The 20,000-nt window shown below is 49.1% G+C and overlaps 1 protein-coding gene across 8 annotated transcripts in view; it reads left to right on the top strand.

Annotated features, from left to right (window-relative positions):
• Positions 1-20,000, top strand: part of nfia (nuclear factor I/A) — a 148,388-nt gene that overhangs the window by 71,212 nt on the left and 57,176 nt on the right. For all 8 annotated transcript variants that reach the window (XM_084435925.1, XM_084435930.1, XM_084435928.1 and 5 more), the window contains exon 3: positions 15,127-15,192. In XM_084435925.1, coding sequence (XP_084292051.1) covers positions 15,127-15,192 — 66 coding nt within the window. The remainder of the gene's footprint in view (positions 1-15,126; positions 15,193-20,000) is intronic.

Below are 20,000 nucleotides of genomic sequence, written 5' to 3'. Positions count from 1 at the left end.
CTTTATTCCCTACACCTCCCCCCCACACCCCACCTCCTCCATAATGTTAATCAGACTTGCCTTAATTGATCTCACAGCTGCTGCAGTGGCCATGGCCGTTCACAGACTACAGTACATATCCAGGGAGGAAGGGGCTTGTACAGCCAGATGATCTGGTATCTCTTGTGAATCTGCATTGTGGTCCCACAGTACACACACACACACACACCTGCAGCTTTGTGAGGAGGGGGGGGGGTGTTCTGCTCTTAATCCGACAGTAATTTGTTCCCACGATTACTGCATACTCTCTTACAGATTTTTTACGCTTGTTGATTGTTCATCATCAGATGTTTTGTGTCAAGATGTACGTGGCGAGAATCCTGATCTTATGTATATTTATTTATTTGGCAGAATTTCAAATCACAGAATACAAAGAGGAGGTTTTTCCCTCAAATACCTGAAATTTCACTGCAGCCCGGCATCGCTCACACATCCGCGTGATTGAGCTGATTGTCGGGAAAGCAGTAAAACGTTCATTAGCACTGGAAATGACTGCGCTCAGTAGCTGGCTAGTTAGTGTAAACAGTAACACGGGCGTTATGTTTTACACAGAGTAAGACAAATGACACCTCGAAGCCCTCTGAGAAGGTAGCTTGTTTCCTCCAGAAGCATGTTGCTGAACTGGGGATATGACTGGTTCAGCACTCAATAATTGCCGGCATGAATTATTCGAGCGATACGGGCTTGAGGGGGAACAAAAACAAGAGAACATGACATAGAGGCATTTAGCCTAATATGGTTCTTTCAATCAAGTGTGGAGTAAAGAAAACACTGTAGACTGTCACCGGGTAATATTAATTTGTAGCCCCTGACAAGCATTCTGGCTGGAAAGAAACCAGGGATGGTCTCATGGAATACCAGACACATTAACATCCTAGGTTTGGTTCATTTATTTGTTGCTTTACGGTGAGCCTGTTTAGCTAAGTGGCCTTATACTCGTGGGACTCAGATGGATTGGCTCAGGACTACTGTAGGTGTAATTGATTGTATTGGTTCCAGGATGCTGAATGGAGTCTTGTTTTGTCGTGTCTCGCCTAACCATATCGTGCCAAGTTTGTTTTAGAATTCTGTGAATGTTTAGCTGGAGATCAAAATGATTTTTGTCATTTTTTATTGTTTTGAATATACTCTAGTCTTTTGTGAAAGCGTCACATTCACTACCACCGGTGGTAATTCCTCCTGCATGTTTTGTTGTGGAAACGTGGCACAGAGAATGGCGACTGCTCAAAGAAGGCAGAAATCACGTTCAAAATGGTTGCCAAGGCTTTTAAGATGGCTGCCAGGACATTAGGTTTAAAGGGAGGGGGGGTATCGATGCTAAACGCTAACGCTAATGCCACTATGTACTGTGTAGATGGCTGTCACTGGAGACTGTCCTGTGCTGAATGCAAGCGAAGTGTGCGTTGATGCCTTTTCTTTTTTTTTTGTAGCCCTTGCTCTCTTTTTTCAAATGTGAATGTTGTTGAACTTGGCAGCCAATTCTTTGGCAGCGAGCGCTTCTGTGTCTTCCAACAATGGAAGCAGCTAACGTGATTCTCTCAGCAAAGCTGTGCCTGGAAGCATGGTTTAACAGCTATGTTCAGGATCAGCTTGAGAGAGAGGGAGAAAGACAGAGGGAAGGAGGAGAATGGAGAACAGAATACAGAGAAAGACCAACTTGCTTTTAAAATGGCGTCTTGGCAAACGATGATGCTCGTTCAAAGCCAATCCTTTTCACTTTCATTGTGGATCTTATTTATAATTAATGGAATGATTATATCAAATCTTGGTCGACGAAACACCGTGTAGAAAGGCTTGGCGAGCGCTTTTGCTTTGCGGAATCTTTGTTTGTATTGTATCGGAATAAGTGTAATGATATGCCTCAAAATGGAGGTTGTCTGATGTGCACAAAATGGAGGATGTTGGGAGGGGTGGAGCCTCAGGCATACAGCCGAAATGCTCCTTCACAATGCCGCTACGGGTGGGAGATAGAAAATATAGAAATCTAAAACTTGTATTCTTTCTAAATGGTGCAAAAGTGACATTATTGCCACTCATTTATTTTGTCAAGATTTTGCGTTGTCGTCGTTTTATTTTTATTTTTTGTATTTTTTTTATCGAGGCGTTGGACCAGCATTTCCGATGTCGATCACACAGCCGTATCATTCAGACTGGAAACAAAAGCATGTATCTCTCCTTCTCTCTGCTCTGTCAGCTTTGGCTGGGAGTGCCGAGGGCTGCCAGGATTGAAATGCCAACCCAGAGCCTTGGCTGGCATCAGCCCTGATCCTTTAGTGCCGTCTGGTACACAGCAGAGACCCCACTCCTGCACTACAACACCCAGCCCACTTTCCTCAAGCCGCTCCCTCAAGTCTGAGACACTTATTCACTCAACTAGCTGTGCAATTGAGTTCATACAAATTACGCACGTCTCAATTCCATTTGTATTTGTACACGTCTGAATACGTGCAGTAAAATTGTCGTGCCTTTATGTCATGTCTTCCCGTTGCAATATTTTCATATAACCTCTGTCATGAGAGTTATATTTGTGTATTGATGAGTTCTGAGGAAGAAATATAAATAATTTTAATTTATGATTTCTTTGAAATTAAAGAAACGCAGAAGAAAATGATTTATGGCACCATACTGTATATTGACTGAAAGCCTTTTTAAATTAAACCATATATCATCTCATTCCATTAAATAAAAAATAAAGTGTCTGTAAAATCAATAAGGAATATATTTATTTTACTATACACATATTTCATAATACAGTTAAGTAATTCATATGCTTTGAACTTAACTGTAAAATAAAAAATATTCCAAGCCTGCTGGGCCTGGTCCATCTCATGTAGTGTCTTATTTCATAACGATCCCATATCCCAAAATATCTTCATATCCTCAACACATTTTCCCACACTTCCTGTGACCCGGAGTGTTCTTTAGATTCATGGTCCTGTAGCTAACGTCAGTTTCCTCCCTGTGTGTGTGTGTGCGTGTGTGTGTGTGTGTGCGTGCGTGCGTGTGCTAGCAGCGCTGGGTGGTTTTGGGTGGGTAAGTCTGGCACGGGCCTGGTCCTGGCAGTGTGCAGGGAGGGGGGACACCTCACTCCTATCCAGGCTGACGGGGTTTCCCTGTGTCGTCGGGGGCTGTGTGTGTGTGTGTGTGTGTGTGTGTGTGTGTGTGTGTGTGTGTGTGTGTGTGTGTGTGTGTGTGTGTGTGTGTGTGTGAGAGAGAGGCCTGTGTCAAGGCAGCGGAGACGGTGCACAGCGCTCTCCAACCTTGGCAGCACTCTCACCCCAGACTCTGCTCCAGACTGCAGCCCAGCCAGGGACTCCCAACACCAGAGGAGAGAGAGAGAGAGAGAGAGAGACGGAGAGAGCCAGGGAGAGGAGGAGAGAGAGAGAGTGAAAGTTGGCTGCCAAAAGCACCCCCCCTTTTTTTTAAATTCACGCCAGCATCACGCTGCCAAGAGCAAGGAGACTTTTCTATTTTCACTCATTCAGAGACAACATAGAGAGGGAGTGATCCATGGAGGAGAGAGAGAGGGAGGGAGAGAGAGAGGGAGGGAGGGAGAGAGAGAGGGATAAAGAGAGAGGGAGGGAGAGAGAGAGATAGGGAGGGAGGGAAAGAGAGAGAGATAGGGAGAGGGAGGGACAAAGAGACAGAGTGGGAAGCAGAGGGAGGGCGAGAGAGAGAGAGGGAGAGAGAGAATAGCCGACACTTCCCTTCCCACAGTGCTCCAGTGTGACGGCGGTGGCCAGGGTGGAAGCCGTGTGGCGAGGTCGTGCCAGAGGAAGGTGCAGACGCCCTGAGATCCCCCGTTTGTTTGAACTAGCTGCATGTATTGACTCATCTGGCCCATAGTGCCTTGTTTACTGTGTGTGTCAAGTCATGAGGCTTAGAAGAGTAGGTTTAACGTCAGCCAGGGGTGGGTGGGTGGGCACCATGCGGAGCCATCATTATTACCCAGATCCCATCCTTGTACCCAGGAATTAACCAGCAAGCCTTGTCTTCTGGCTCTGGACTGTCCTGTCTGGTCCTGCACCCTGACTACTGTTGTCTGTCTACCCATCAGTGCACCAACTGACCAGAACACATTTCTAGTATGTGTACAGTAAAAACCTACCTGGCAATAAAACTGATTCTGATTACTATCTCTGACTTGACCACAAGCATAAGTATCTGTCATTCTATCGTTCTATCGTTCTATCGTTCTGTTGATTGATTGATTGATTGATTGATTGATTGATTGATTGATTGATTGATTGATTGATTGATTGATTGATTGATTGATTGATTGATTGATTGATTGATTGATTGATTGATTGATTGGGTAAAAGTACAAAGAAACAGTACATCCCAGAGGATAGCATGATAAAAGCATACTTAAACACTTGTTTCCAACATGGTCCTGTTGTTCTATCTATCTATTGTTCTATTGTTGTATTGTTCTGGCTCTGTTGTTCGACCGGCTCCTGGGCTGTGAGGAAAGCATCAGAGAGCGAGTAACTCCAGTTCAGTTCAGTGGTGCTGAACGACATGTCCTGCCCCTGTCAGTCAGCCTGGGTCCTGGGTCTGCTGTAAAATGGTGGACAGGGAACATGGTTCTCTAGCCTGGTGGACGGGGAACATGGTTCTCTAGCTTGGCTACGGGCTCGGCAGTTAGGAAGACAGGTGTGTGTCTGCGTCTGGCATTCACACACACACACACACACACACATGTATTCACACACGCACATAGACACACAAACACACACACCGCTAGTGTCTGCAGCTGGGCCCTGTCAGCTGAGCTCTGGGAGACTGGTGAATTACTGCTCACACACACAGAGACACACACACACATGCACACACACACATGCACACTCCCTCTCTGTCTCACTCTCTCTCTCTCTCTCTCTCTCTCTCTCTCTCTCCCTCCATATTCCTCCCCAGTACTGATTAGATCCCTGATAAATGACAATCAAACTGACATCACCTCATCTGAGTCAGCACTGTTCCCTGGTACCAGCTCAGTACTGTTCCCTGGTACCGGCTCAGTACTCTACCCTGGTACCAGCTCAGTACTGTTCCCTGGTACCAGCTCAGTACTGTTCCCTGGTACCGGCTCAGTACTGTTCCCTGGTACCAGCTCAGTACTGTTCCCTGGTACCAGCTCAGTACTCTACCCTGGTACCAGCTCAGTACTGTTCCCTGGTACCGGCTCAGTACTGTTCCCTGGTACCAGCTCAGTACTGTTCCCTGGTACCAGCTCAGTTCTGTTCCCTGGTACCAGCTCAGTACTCTACCCTGGTACCAGCTCAGTACTGTTCCCTGGTACCAGCTCAGTACTGTTCCCTGGTACCAGCTCAGTACTGTTCCCTGGTACCAGCTCAGTACTCTACCCTGGTATCAGCTCAGTACTGTTCCCTGGTACCGGCTCAGTACTGTTCCCTGGTACCGGCTCAGTACTGTTCCCTGGTACCAGCTCAGTACTGTTCCCTGGTACCAGCTCAGCACTGTTCCCTGGTACCAACTCTCAGTGGAGTAGATACACCAGGGTTTCCTCCCTCAGAACCAGCAGCCCAGCTGATCCACCCTGGGTTCTTTGTCTCGCTAGCTCTCGTGTGTGTTGGGAACATTCTGGAAAGCGATGGTGGTGTTTTTTAACACGTGGATGGAGGATTTCCACCTGTCGTACCCATGATGAGGGCGTGTGTGGAGTGCTCACAGAGGCAGGGCGTGTGCAGCTGAGAACGCTGTGCTTTTACCATCGCTGTCACTTGACCGTGAGGGGGGTTGTCGTGATTTAACATAACTTACTTGTTATTCAAAGGGTTTTCTCTCTTGGTCCTTTTAAGTGTGCTTTGTTTGCTAGATTGCAATCTCCCTCGGTAATATAAAACATAAGTCAAATGTAGGAGTCGCTACACGCCAGATCCTGTTTCACAAACAGACTCGTGTCCACAAATGGGGAACACATACTGTACGCACACACACACACACACACACACACACACACACACACACACACACACACACACTGGGTTCACATGCGTGCTTGACCCTCCTGCTGTCTCTCCATTTCTCCCAATCAGAGTCACTGGAGGTCATAGCACACATTAGATCTGTGACAGCTTCCACTACTCTCTCACAGCCCAGCTATTTAGAGAGAGAGGGAGAGGGAGGCGTTGGAGAGAGAGAGAAAGAGGGAGGCGTTAGAGAGAGGGAGAGAAAGAGGGAGGCGTTAGAGAGAGTAAATTGAAAGCAGCCCCAGGGCTGTAGCATGTTTCACCATACCCCAAGGGAATGCTGGGATAGGGCCGCGGTTTCTCTCTCCCTCTCTCTCTCTCCCTCTCTCTCTCTCTCTCTCTCTCTCTCTCTCTCTCTCTATCTTTCTTTTTTTTTGCCTCGCTGGGAAAAGGCCAAGTACTGGCCTCTCCTCTCCTCTGGCCGTTCTCTCTTCCCAACCCCCTCCTCTTCCTAGAAACAACGGTTCATATCAGGAGAGTCTGACACTCTGGAGCAGGGAGAGCAGCGCAGTAACGAGGGCAGGAGACACAGAGTGATGGAGAGAGGGAGGGAGGGAGGGATGGAGGGAGAGAGTGAGGGGTGACGGGTGTTTGTAACCCTGCCTACGGGGCCAAAGTTTGACTTTTCCCACAGATTTCCTCTGGAGCAGCGAGAGGTCTCCAGCCCTCCCTCGCTCCTCCTCCCCCTCTCTCCCTCACTCCTCCTCTCCCTCCCTCCCTCCTCCTCTCCCTCCCTCCCTCCCTCCTCCCTCCCTCCCTCCCTCCCTCCCTCCCTCCCTCCCTCTTTGTTGTGCTCAGGCCCCGGTAGGCCTGTGAGCCTGGGCTGAGGCAGCAGGGATCAGACCAGCGAGTGGTGGAGACGGGGCTTCAGGTGAACCACTCTGGCTGATGCTCCTGTCTAGTTTCCCAGGAACCTGTGGTTCATGAACCCTACCCCACTAACACACTTTTCACCTCACGCAATTTACACACTGAACGCACTTTACACACCCAGTAGACTTTACACAACTAAGGGACTTCACACACTGGCATCATTGTGCATTAAATGAGTTAACACATAAAAAGGAAGCATCTTGTGTGAATGCATTCATATGAGAGTTAGGGCTCTGCAAAAAAATCGATACCCTTGAGTACACAATACTGTATCAATTTTCCAGTCCCTCATATCAATACATTATATATAAAATAATATACTATATATTTTATATATATATATATATATAGAGAGAGAGTTTTTGGGTAGTTTTTTTTTAGGTAGTTTTTTTATTTTTAGGAAAATATTCAGAACAAGACAGGGACTAGATATAGATGGATACCTGTATTCAGGGGTGAAAATTAACTTTTTGGCTCACGGTGAGTCACCTGCCAAGGGGACTGTAGATGAAAAAATCTACCGGCCAAGTATATATTTTTTTCAGATAGCCTTCCGAAATCTAGTCGCCAAGTGGAAATTTGACCTGCATTTGGCCGGTGGCAGGTGTTAATTTTCAGCCCTGCCTGTATATATAAAGGATCAAATTCAATCTTTGATATATTATCCATGTTTTAAACGGTCATTTAAAATGTTCTTAAATTCCCTCCGCCCTCAGGATCACCTCCAGGGCGCGGGGGATGGAGTTGTATTTTCAGATGTATTTTAAAATGTTCAATAAATTATGTAGAGTATCACAAATGCATTGCAACATGCATCCTATCGCATTGTGTCACAGTGACCCACGTATCGTGAGGTCCTTGCCAATACCCAGCCCCAATGGGAGTGTGTGTGAGAGATATGCATTAGAAGCAATGCATTTGTGAGTGTGTGTGCGTGTGTCCGTGTGTGTGTGTGTGTGTGTGTGCGTGTGTCCGTGTGTGTGCGCGTGTGCGTGCGTCCGTCCGTGTGTGTGTGTGTGTGCGCGCGCGGGTCCTTGTAACCTGGACAGTGGCGGCCCAGCTGCGGCGCCGGAGGGGCAGACGTGGAGAGCTGCTCGTAACACACCACTCAATTACCTGCGTCCCCCGTGTGAGGCAGCGTAATGTCATGTCTGCTTGTACAGTTCAGCACGCCTTACAGCTCCTCATTACACGCCTCCCTTATCCAGCCCTGCTGATAATGATATCTCACTCCCGCGCACCTCAACCGCCCCGCCGCCCGCCTGCCTGTGTGTGTGTGTTCGTTTGTGTGTGTGCGCGTGCACGTGTGTGTGTGTGTGTGTGTGTGAGCGAGAAAGAGTGGGAAGGAAAGGAAACTCACAGGCACTATTTCCTCTCAGTGGTTTGGAACATACAGTTGCTGTTTCCTAGTGATTAGTACAGTATGCCATACACAGTATGCAATAAAATCAATTTAAATGTGCAGTACTTGTTGACAGAACTTGCCATAGAACATAAGGAAGAACGAATATCTTGCACAGCTGTGAGAACTTTATTACTGCATTTCCATTTCCTGAAGCTGTCATCAGACTGAATTCTATTGGGTGGCAATCCAGACCGAGCTTTCCCATTGGCCGGCTGGCATTTTAGTCCACTGGGAGAGCCAATCAAGGCAGCACCTTATATGCCCCTGGTGTCCTCTCCTGCACTTCTCCGAGGTGTAAATCCTCTCGGCCCACAGCCGGCTGTTAGACAGATCAGATCTGTAAACGCCAGGATGGTCCTCTCTCCCCAGCAGATCTGTACACACCGGGATGGCAACTCTCTGGTCCTCTCTGTTGAACACACACACACACACACACTGAGAAACACTCATTTAAACAGTAGCCTACACACGCTCATTTAAACAGTATTTACACACCCATACACTTTCAAACAGTGCGCACACGCACACTTGTATAAATGACTCTCTCTCACACACACGTACACACACATACACACACACACACACTTGTATAAATGACTCTCTCACGCACGCGCACACATACACACGCGATGGTGAATTGAACAATACACAGTATGTACAGTGGATGGGAAGCAGAAGGGTCTCAATGTAAACAGCTATGGGCTGACGTAGGGAGCAGAGATGGAGGGTCAAGGTTGGCTAAACAGTAGACACAGCCAAGAAATAACAAACCTGACTGACTGTGTGTGTGTGAGTGTGTGTGTGTGTGTGTGTGTGTGTGTGTGTGTGTGTGTGTGTGTGTGTGTGCGCACGCGCGTGTGTGTACGCACGCTTGTTGGGGAATGAAGATTGTAATATTCTATATGACAGTGCACTGAAACAACCTCTGTAAAATATACGACCATTTACTCCAGTAGAGTACCTGCAGGGTACATTTCACTTCCTGTGGCTCAACTCGCTCCTCAGCTGGTCTCCTCCGATCCTCCTCTCTTCATGTCTTATCATCCTGTCCTGGTTTTCCTGACAGTCCCGGTGTCCAGGTGTCCTGCTGTCCTGGTGTCCTGGTTTTCCTGACAGTCCAGGTGTCCTGGTGTCCAGGTTTCCTGGTGTCCTAGTGTCCTGGTGTCCTGGTGTCCTGGTGTCCAGGTGTCCTGGTGTCCTGGTGTCCAGGTGTCCTGCTGTCCTGGTGTCCTGGTTTTCCTGACAGTCCAGGTGTCCTGGTGTCCAGGTGTCCTGGTGTCCTGGTGTCCAGGTGTCCTGGTGTCCTGGTGTCCTGGTGTCCAGGTTTCCTGGTGTCCTAGTGTCCAGGTGTCCAGGTGTCCAGGTGTCCTGGTGTCCTGGTGTCCTGATAGTCCTGGTGTCCTGGTGTCCTGGTGTCCAGGTGTCCAGGTGTCCTAGTGTCCAGGTGTCCTGGTGTCCTAGTGTCCAGGTGTCCAGGTGTCCCGGTGTCCTGGTGTCCTGGTGTCCAGGTGTCCTGGTGTCCAGGTGTCCTGGTGTCCTGGTGTCCAGGTGTCCTAGTGTCCAGGTGTCCTGGTGTCCTAGTGTCCAGGTGTCCTGGTGTCCTGGTGTCCCGGTGTCCTGGTGTCCTGGTGTCCCGGTGTCCTAGTGTCCTAGTGTCCAGGTGTCCTGGTCTCCTGGTGTCCTGGTGTCCTGGTGTCCTGGTGTCCAGGTGTCCAGGTGTCCTGGTGTCCAGGTGTCCTGGTGTCCTGGTGTCCTGGTGTCCATGTGTCCTGGTGTCCTAGTGTCCTGGTGTCCAGGTGTCCTGGTGTCCTGGTGTCGGGGTGTCCTGTTGTCCAGGTGTCCTGGTGTCCAGGTGTCCTGGTGTCCTGGTGTCCTGGTGTCCTAGTGTCCTGGTGTCCTAGTGTCCTAGTGTCCTGGTGTCCAGGTGTCCTGGTGTCCTAGTGTCCTGGTGTCCTGGTGTCCAGGTGTCCAGGTGTCCTAGTGTCCAGGTGTCCTGGTGTCCATGTGTCCAGGTGTCCTGGTGTCCTAGTGTCCAGGTGTCCTGGTGTCCAGGTGTCCTGGTGTCCTGGTGTCCAGGTGTCCTGGTGTCCTAGTGTCCAGGTGTCCAGGTGTCCTGGTGTCCAGGTGTCCTGGTGTCCTAGTGTCCAGGTGTCCTGGTGTCAGGGATGTAGTGTTGGGTTCAGGAGAGGAGGTCATGGTGTGAGCGTGTGTGTGTATTTGTGCGTGTCTGTGTTCGTGTGTGTGTTTGTGTGTGTGCATGTCTGTGGAGGGAGCCGGGTGGGACACAGGAATGCCAAATTAAATCTGGAGGTTTTGCAAATCCGTCAATCTTTTGATAAAGAGTGCGAGGAGGGAGGGTGTTGGGGGGGTGGGGGCGTGGCGCGGGGGCGTGGCGCGGGGGGTTGGGGCAGGGAGAAGCTTGGGTGACGATACTTGTGAAAACAATAAGACAATCCCCCTGGCTTCACCTTCCCATTGACACTCCAGAATGGGCCCGTTTGTATTTCTAAATTAAGTTTCTGCCTCCTCTTATTGGCCTGCGTGTTGCTGAGCCCTAGTGTGTAAAAGGGCCTTTTGAAAGCCAGGGTTTAACACACAATTGGATTACAGCGCTGCACTTGGTGGGAAATGCCACGAAGGAGAGGAGAGGAAGAGAGAGGAGAGGAGGAGGAGGAGAGGGGAGGAGAGAGGAGACTAGAGGAGGAGGAGGGGAGGGGAGGAGAGAGGAGAGGAGAGGAGGAGGAGAGAGCACGCAGACCTGGGAGACGTACAGATGGTTCCACGCATGCATAATGAAGCAGGCCCGTGCGACTGTGTGTGTGTGTGTGTGTGTGTGTGTGTGTGTGTGTGTGTGTGTGTGTGTGTGTGTGTGGAGTCAGAGCTCAGACCAAGTTTGAGAAATAAAGGGACCTGAGAAAAAAAGAGTTTGTAGCAAGATAGAACAAGAGATAGAGATGAAAGTTCAGGGTTGGAGAGACGGAATCAGAGAGAGACATGGAAAGAGGGGCGGTCGGTACAGTTAGGCCTCAGAGAGAGAGAGAGAGAGAGAGAGAGAGAAAGAGAACAAGAGATGGAGAGAGAGAGACGCCGCCTCCTCTCGGAAGCCTGCCTAACAATCTAATTAGGCAAATCAACCCGCGTCCGATTTAACAGGCAACCAGACGTCTCCGGCCACAGATTCCCGGTGCTCCTCATCTCGTCCTGGTCTGCGTCTCCCGTCTCCGCCCCGCTGGCCTTTACTGGGCTCTCGTTCCCTCTCCCGTTAAAAAGATGGCCTCCTCGTAAACATTTAGCGGCGTTGTGGTCGGCGCTGCTGCTGTTCCAGCGAGGCGGCGCTCACGTCCGCCTCCTCCTCGGCAGCCGTCCACTGCTGGAGTTCAATCAGAGTTGGGGGCTTTTCAGCGTTAATTAGTCATATTAAGTTATTGGCCAGCGTCTACGGAGTCAGTGACACTAATTCTGTCATCTATTAATTCTTCAAACGAGGGTCTATAAATATGGCCGCATATTCAGAACATTAACGAGAACGGATGGCTTAACTCGTCCTCCGCCGTTGATCTTCCCCTCGTCCTGCGGCCACGTCTCTCTTCTTCTCTCTCTCCACTTTGTTTCCCTTCAGTCCGCCTCTGTGCCTGGTTCCCTAACCCCCTGGTTCCCTGGTCCCCTGGTTCCCTGATCCCCTGGTTCCTTGGTCCCCTGGTTCCTTGGTTCCCTGGTCCCCTGGTTCCCTGACCCCCTGGTTCCTTGGTCCCCTGGTTCCCTGATCCCCTGGTTCCTTGGTCCCCTGGTTCCTTGGTCCCCTGGTTCCCTGATCCCCTGGTTCCCTGATCCCCTGGTTCCTTGGTCCCCTGGTTCTCTGATCCCTTGGTTCCCTGATCCCCTGGTTCCCTGATCCCCTGGTTCTCTGATCTCCTGGTTCTCTGATCCCTTGGTCCCCTGGTTCCCTGATCCCTTGTTTCCCTGGTCCCCTGGTTCTCCGATCCCTTGTTCCCCTGATCCCCTGGTTCTCTGATCCCTTGTTTCCCTGGTCCCCTGGTTCTCTGATCCCTTGTTTCCCTGGTCCCCTGGTTCTCTGATCCCTTGTTTCCCTGGTCCCCTGGTTCCCTGATCCCTTGGTCCCCTGGTTCCCCGGCGCAGCGGGGGGCTGGGGTGGTGAGCGATGGGGGGGCCCCGTCCCCAGACCGGACTCAGACCCCTCAGCCCTCCCCAGCCTGGGAGAATGGGGGGGTGTTAGAGACTTGTATAGAGTTTAAGAACGTCTGAATGGGCTTGTTTTGCACGCGGTCCGTGGTTGTTTGTTGTTTAGACTCGTTTTTGTTGCCGTGTAGGTTTCTTTGTTTTTTCATCTTTTTTTCCCCCTCGAGCAGGTTTTCACCCTCCTCTCCCCTCCGAGGACCCCTCACCAGGGGGTAAATGCAGATGTGACACACAGAGTCTGGCTCTCACACCTCATTTGCATATTTAATTAGCGAGGGGGGCGTCTGAGAGCACCGGGATGGGAGGGGGCCGGGGAGTGCGGGTGGGGGGGGGGGCAGTGTGTGAAAGTGCCCCCCCACACACACCCAGCACCCAGTCCCCCTTGCCCCCGTGCCCCTGTCGAACCCCCCTCTCAGCCCGGCTGTGTTCGGTTGCTGGGGGGATGTTTTTGTTCTCCCGGCCTCCAGATTGCCTTTGTTTTAAGCTGTTGATGCAGACTGCAAACGCTGAGCAGAATGACAACAAGTCCTCCAAAACTGTTTACTTTGTCTGGGGAGGGGTGGGGGGGGGGGGGGGGGGGGCAGACAAACTTCTCTGGCAGGTGGGCGGAGAGGTTTCAACCAATGCCGAAGCGTTTTCTGTCTCTGTCTACTTTTTACCACCTATTTCCGTTGGGTTCTTCACTTGCGTTTCCAGTCACGTACGTTCAGAACATTTTTGAGTTTTTTTCCGACGGGGCGGCGGCTCGTGTGATTGGTGAGCGTCCAGCAACGAACCGCACCACTTTGTCTGGCTGATAAAAAGTGGCCAATCGGCGGGTCTGGTAGCGGGTGCGTTTGTTTTAGAGATAAACATTTGGTGTGAAAGCGGCGCGCCTCCTCCCTCCTCCGGCAACCACGTCAGCCAGAGCCCACGCGCTGAGGAGGAGCCCAGAGACGAGAGACACGCTGGAGGAGGAGCCCAGAGACGAGAGACGCGCTGAGGAGGAGCCCAGAGACGAGAGACACGCTGGAGGAGGAGCCCAGAGACGAGAGACACGCTAAAGAGGAGCCCAGAGACGAGAGACACGCTGGAGGAGGAGCCCAGAGACGAGAGACGCGCTGAGGAGGAGCCCAGAGACGAGAGACACGCTGAGGAGGAGCCCAGAGACGAGAGACACGCTGAGGACGAGCCCAGAGACGAGAGACACGCTGAGGAGGAGCCCAGAGACGAGAGACACGCTGAGGACGAGCCCAGAGAGGACGAGACAGTGTTCTGGAGGAGGGAAAAAAAGCAAAACTGTCTGCCGCTGTGTTTGGGTTTGGCCAGGTCTCCCGAAACCTGCTCCCGCGGTCTATTTTGGTTCCCAGCATGAATCAGACGCTCACCAAGGAGTGCCGTGGCCTGTCTCCTGACAGCCAATCGCTGGCCTCCCTGAGTCATCGCTCCCCCCCCCTCCACCCCCACTCCTGCAGGGGGAGATGGGTAATATTTCTCCCACTCCCAACAATTTTATCCGCAGCCTTTGGATCGATACTCAGCGATGCCAGCTAAATCATCCCAACGCTGGGTTCCTCAGTAAAAACCATTAAAAGGGACGGGGGAGAAACAGGAGTCCAACTCCTTTGGCGTTGTCCTCCCAGCCGGACGGCGTTTTAAACACCACTCCTCTCGCCGTGACTGTCAGCACTAATGACGCTGTTCAAAGACTTTCACAGGACAAAAATACGCCCCTTTAATGTATATCTTCCCTTTTATGAGGGATGCAGTGCAGTTTTTTTTTTTGTAAGTTTTTTGTTTTAATTCTCACTTCTTTAATAAAAGCATTCTCTGACCTGATTGATCTTCATAAGCGTGTGCGTGTGCTTGTGTGAGCCACTCTCTCAGGTGCTCCCTTTGCGTCGTCTGCCGTTATCAATCACGTACTAAAACTCAACGCCAGTTTTACTGATCACAAACGAACCTTGGGAAAAGCAGGGAGAGAGCAGAGTCACGGCCAGGTCTGTGCCTCTGGCTCTGACGGCGCTGTCACCGCCGCACAAGCAGCTGACGCAGCCCCTCTCCCCGCTAAGCCAGTCCCAGGCAGCAGGCGGAGGCGGAGGCCATCGACCCCCCAGCCAGACTAGTCAGTGGCTTTAGCCCCGCGGCCTGCCTGTCTGTCTGTCTGTCTGGCTGCTGCAGTGTCCTGCCAGCGTGTCCGTCAGCCGGTCTGCAGGGTCGCTGCTGCCCAGGCTGCTCGCTACCAGAGAGGGGGAGGTGGCGGAGAGACACCTGCATCGATCCAGGCCCTTGAGACACACACACACACACACACACACACACACACACACACACACTCAGCATAGTTCTACAGCAGGGTTAGGTGGGTGTCAGCATGCCTACACACAGACACACACGCATTGATATAAAACGAAACCAAATGTGATCAGTGTGTCTTTATAGAGACACAGCCTGTCTTTCCATACACTGTTTTGAATCCGATTATTTCGAGCAAGCGAGCAACCCCATCCAAGTGTTTGGTCTGCTGTAAACATGTAAACATGCTGTGTTGTTGTTTGTGTAAAGGGTGGACTGAAGTTGTTGTTAGAATGAATGCGGTGTCTCCCAGACACTAAAACCTTCTTTTCTCTGGCTGTGTAGAATCTGGTCAGTCTGACAGTCCGAACCAGGCCAGCGACTCGGACATTAAGGACCAGCCAGAGAACGGTGGGTGGAATCCTATCAGCAGTATCTATTCATTCATCTCACCCCTAACTCATTCATCTAACTCCTAACTCATTCATCTCACCCCTAACTCATTCATCTAACTCCTAACTCATTCATCTCACCCCTAACTCATTCATCTCACCCTTAACTCATTCATCTAACTCCTAACATTCATCTCACCCCTAACTCATTCATCTAACTCCTAACATTCATCTCACCCCTAACTCTTTCATCTAACTCCTAACATTCATCAAACTCCTAACTCTTTCATCTAACTCCTAATATTCATCTCACCCCTAACTCATTCATCTCAACCCTAACTCATTCATCTAACTCCTAACCTTCATCAAACTCCTAACTCATTCATCTACCTCCTAACATTCATCAAACTCCTAACTCTTTCATCTAACTACTAACATTCATCAAACTCCTAACTCTTTCATCTAACTCCTAACATTCATCAAACTCCTAACTCTTTCACTCTTTCATCTAACTCCTAACATTCATCAAACTCCTAACTCTTTCATCTAACTCCTAACACATTTATCTAACTATTAACTCTTTCATCTAACTCCTAACATTCATCAAACTCCTAACTCTTTCATCTAACTCCTAACACATTTATCTAACTACTAACTCATTCATCTAACTCATTCATCTAACCCATAACTCAATCATCTAACTCATGACTCATTTATGTAACTCCTAACTAATTAATCTTCTGTAGCTCACTCATCTAACTCATCGAACTCATTCATCTAACCCATAACACAATCATCTAACCCATAACTCATTCATCTAACCCATAACACAATCATCTAACCCATAACACAATCATCTAACCCATAACACAATCATCTAACCCATAGCACATTTATTTAACTCCTACTGTAACTCATTCATCTAACTCATCCATGTAACTCATTCATTTAACCCATAAATCATTGATCTAACTCATAACTCATTAATCCAGCTCCTTACTCATTCATCTAACTTCTAACTAATTTATCTAACTCCTAACTCATTCATCTAGCTCCTAACTCGTTAATTTAACTCCTAACTCATTCATCTAACTCCTAACTCATTCATCTAACTCATTACTCATTAATCTAACTCATAACTCATTAATCTAACTCATAACTCATTCATCAAACTCATAACTCATTCATCTACATAACTCATAACTCATTCATTTAACTCAACTCATTCATCAAACTACAAACACATCCATCTAACTCATAACTCAGTCATCTAACTCATAGCTCATTCATCTAACTCATAACTCATTCATCTAACTCATAACTCATTCATCTAACTCATCACTCATTCATCTAACTCATAGCTCATTCATCTAACTCATAACTCATTCATCTAACTCATAGCTCATTCATCTAACTCATAACTCATTCATCTAACTCATAACTCATTCATCTAACTCATCACTCATTCATCTAACTCATAGCTCATTCATCTAACTCATAACTCATTCATCTAACTCATAGCTCATTCATCTAACTCATAACTCATTCATCTAACTCATAACTCATTCATCTAACTCATAGCTAGTTCATCTAAATCATAACTCATTCATCTAACTCATAACTCATTCATCTAACTCATAACTCATTCATCTAACTCATAACTTTGGTTACGCTTTTTTTTCTTTAAATGGGCATTTTTGAACAGTCTGATGTGTCTACTTGTTCTAAAACTAAAGTGGTATGACAGATTAGAAGTCCAGAGCTATGTCTTAAGGGGTAGGTTAGGGTTGTCTGAAGGGATTGCTATTAGACAGCTTGCCGTCACCAATCCTGTTATGAAAGATCAGACATCACTTTAGGTGAAAAGAACATGATTCATGAGAGGAGCCAATCAGGAACCAGACTTTCTATGGTGCTCTAAAAAAAAAAAAGTAGTTGTTGGCTGCATAGAGTGAAATTTCCTGGACTGTTTTCAAAGCCCCCCCCCCAAACACACACACACACACACACACTGGGCCGAGACATATGTTCAGGCTTTTCTACGCATCCATGGCCCATCCCTGTGCTCCAGTCAGCAAGACTGAGACCCTGTGTGAACATCCGACAAGCTAAACCCTGAGGGAGGCGATTACTCCTAAGAGGATTGTCTGTGTGTGTGTGTGGGTGTGTGTGTGCGTGTATGTGTGTGTGTGTGTGTGTGTGTGTGTGTGTGTGTGCGTGTGTCGGTCTGTATAGTGCGTGCATGTGTGTGTACAGTATGTGTGTGTGTGCGAGCACGCCCGTACAAGTGTGTATGTATTTGATTTAAGTGTTTGTTTGTGTGTGTGTGTCTGTGTGTGTGTGTGTGTGTGTGTGCGTGCATGAGAGAGAGAGAGAGAGAGAGGGATCATGCTGTCTTTAGTGTCCATGTTTTCGGACAGTACAGTATGTTTTTCCATTCAGAAATGTAGGAAGGCGCTCTGGAAACCAGTCCTTCAACTAGAGCTTAGAACCCACTGCCTCATCTATTTTGGTTCTCTGTTGGAATGCAACACAGAACGTCTGAACATTCATTTAAATAATGGGCCACGTCTTTCTTTAGGAGCCAATACTGTTTTGATTGGTTGGTAATTGATGGTGGTTTGGTCATACGGGCGGTTGGTGGGTTTGGACAGCGCTTGTGGCTTCTGTAGGAGTCCCGCTCGCAGTGTGTGTGTGTGTGTGTGTGTGTGTGTGTGTGTGTGTGTGTGTGTGTGTGTGTGTGTGTGTGTGTGTGTGTGAGAGAGAGAGACAGTGACAGAGAGAGAGAGAGCTCAGCTCTCAGAGAGAGACCTGCTCTATTTGGCCCTGATTTGTCCTATTACCACTCTCTCACACACACGCACACACACACACAGACACACACACACACACACACACAAACACACACACACAGATGTACTGTACACAGACAGACAGACATACAGAAAGAAAGACACACACAGACAGATGTGCACAAACAGACAGACAGGAAGACACACACACCTAGCTAATCTCATCCCCTGGTCTGTGCTCTCTCTGTCTCTCTACCTGTTCTTTGGTCTCTCTCTCTCTCTCTCTATCTGTTCTTTGGTCTCTCTCTCTATCTCTCTATCTGTTCTTTGGTCTCTCTCTCTATCTCTCTATCTGTTCTTTGGTCTCTCTCTCTCTATCTCTCTATCTGTTCTTTGGTCTCTCTCTATCTCTCTATCTGTTCTTTGGTCTCTCTCTATCTCTCTATCTGTTCTTTGGTCTCTATCTCTCTATCTGTTCTTTGGTCTCTCTCTATCTCTCTATCTGTTCTTTGGTCTCTCTCTCTCTCTCTCTATCTGTTCTTTGGTCTCTCTCTCTCTCTCTATCTGTTCTTTGGTCTCTCTCTCTCTCTCTATCTGTTCTTTGGTCTCTCTCTCTATCTCTATCTGTTCTTTGGTCTCTCTCTGTTCTGTCCATCCATCATTGTAGTCTCTGGTCTCTCTCTGGTCTCTCTCTGGTCTGTATGAACTGAGGGCCTCTACTTCGCTTCATGTGTCTCAGGTGTAGATATCCTCATATTCTCCTCCACCAATTCCAGATTTGATTTATTTGTTTGTTTATTTATTTATTTATTTACTTAATTCAGTGTGTGTGTGTGTGTGTGTGTGTGTGTGTGTGTTTCTGCTTTATTTTGGGCACCAGAGTCTGTGGTCTGGCTGGCTGTATAGTGTTCAGCAGAGCAGTGGCGACTATTCCCTCTGTGGAACCAATGCATGGCCTCGCTAGACACACACGCACACACACACACACTCGCTAGACACACGCCCGTGCACACACACACACACACACACAATCTACAACATCAGAAATCAGTCCGCCTCCCTCTCTGACATGTATGTATCAGTCCCAGATGTGTGTGGTGCAGAGCCGCAAACCTCCTAATAATGAGGTATCTCTGACCAGCCTGTCAACATCCTGGATCTAGCTCCTCCCACCTCTGACCAGCCTGTCAACGTCCTGGATCTAGCTCCTCCCACCTCTGACCAGCCTGTCAACATCCTGGATCTAGCTCCTCCCACCTCTGACCAGCCTGTCAACGTCCTGGATCTAGCTCCTCCCACCTCTGACCAGCCTGTCAACGTCCTGGATCTAGCTCCTCCCACCTCTGACCAGCCTGTCAACGTCCTGGATCTAGCTCCTCCCACCTCTGACCAGCCTGTCAACGTCCTGGATCTAGCTCCTCCCACCTCTGACCTGCCTGTCAACATCCTGGATCTAGCTCCTCCCACCTCTGACCAGCCTGTCAACGTCCTGGATCTAGCTCCTCCCACCTCTGACCAGCCTGTCAACGTCCTGGATCTAGCTCCTCCCACCTCTGACCAGCCTGTCAACGTCCTGGATCTAGCTCATCCCACCTATGACCAGCCTGTCAACGTCCTGGATCTAGCTCCTCCCACCTCTGACCAGCCTGTCAACATCCTGGATCTAGCTCCTCCCACCTCTGACCAGCCTGTCAACATCCTGGTCCTCCCAGCTTGTTTTCTTGTTGTTCTGTCTCTCCTCAACATGGCCAGCACCTTGAGACAGTACACACCAGCGCACGCAAACACACACGCAAACACACACGCACGCACACAAACGCACACGTATCCTGTGTGACCTGCACTTGACCCCAGTGGTTAGAATGGAGAGGCTGTGGTTTCAGAGACACCACACAGACGACACACACACACACACACACACACACACACACACACACACACACACACACACACTCTTGGCCTCCCTCCTCCCCATGTGCTTCCTCCCCATTCTTTCTCTGCTCCTCTCCTCCTTCTCCTCCCCCTCTTTCTTCAG

This window comes from Borostomias antarcticus, assembly GCF_949987555.1.
Source record: "Borostomias antarcticus genome assembly, chromosome: 3".
Lineage (NCBI taxonomy): Eukaryota > Metazoa > Chordata > Actinopteri > Stomiiformes > Stomiidae > Borostomias > Borostomias antarcticus.
The sequence above is the reverse complement of the archived record's forward strand: the minus strand, read 5'-3'. Positions and strand labels throughout refer to the sequence as shown.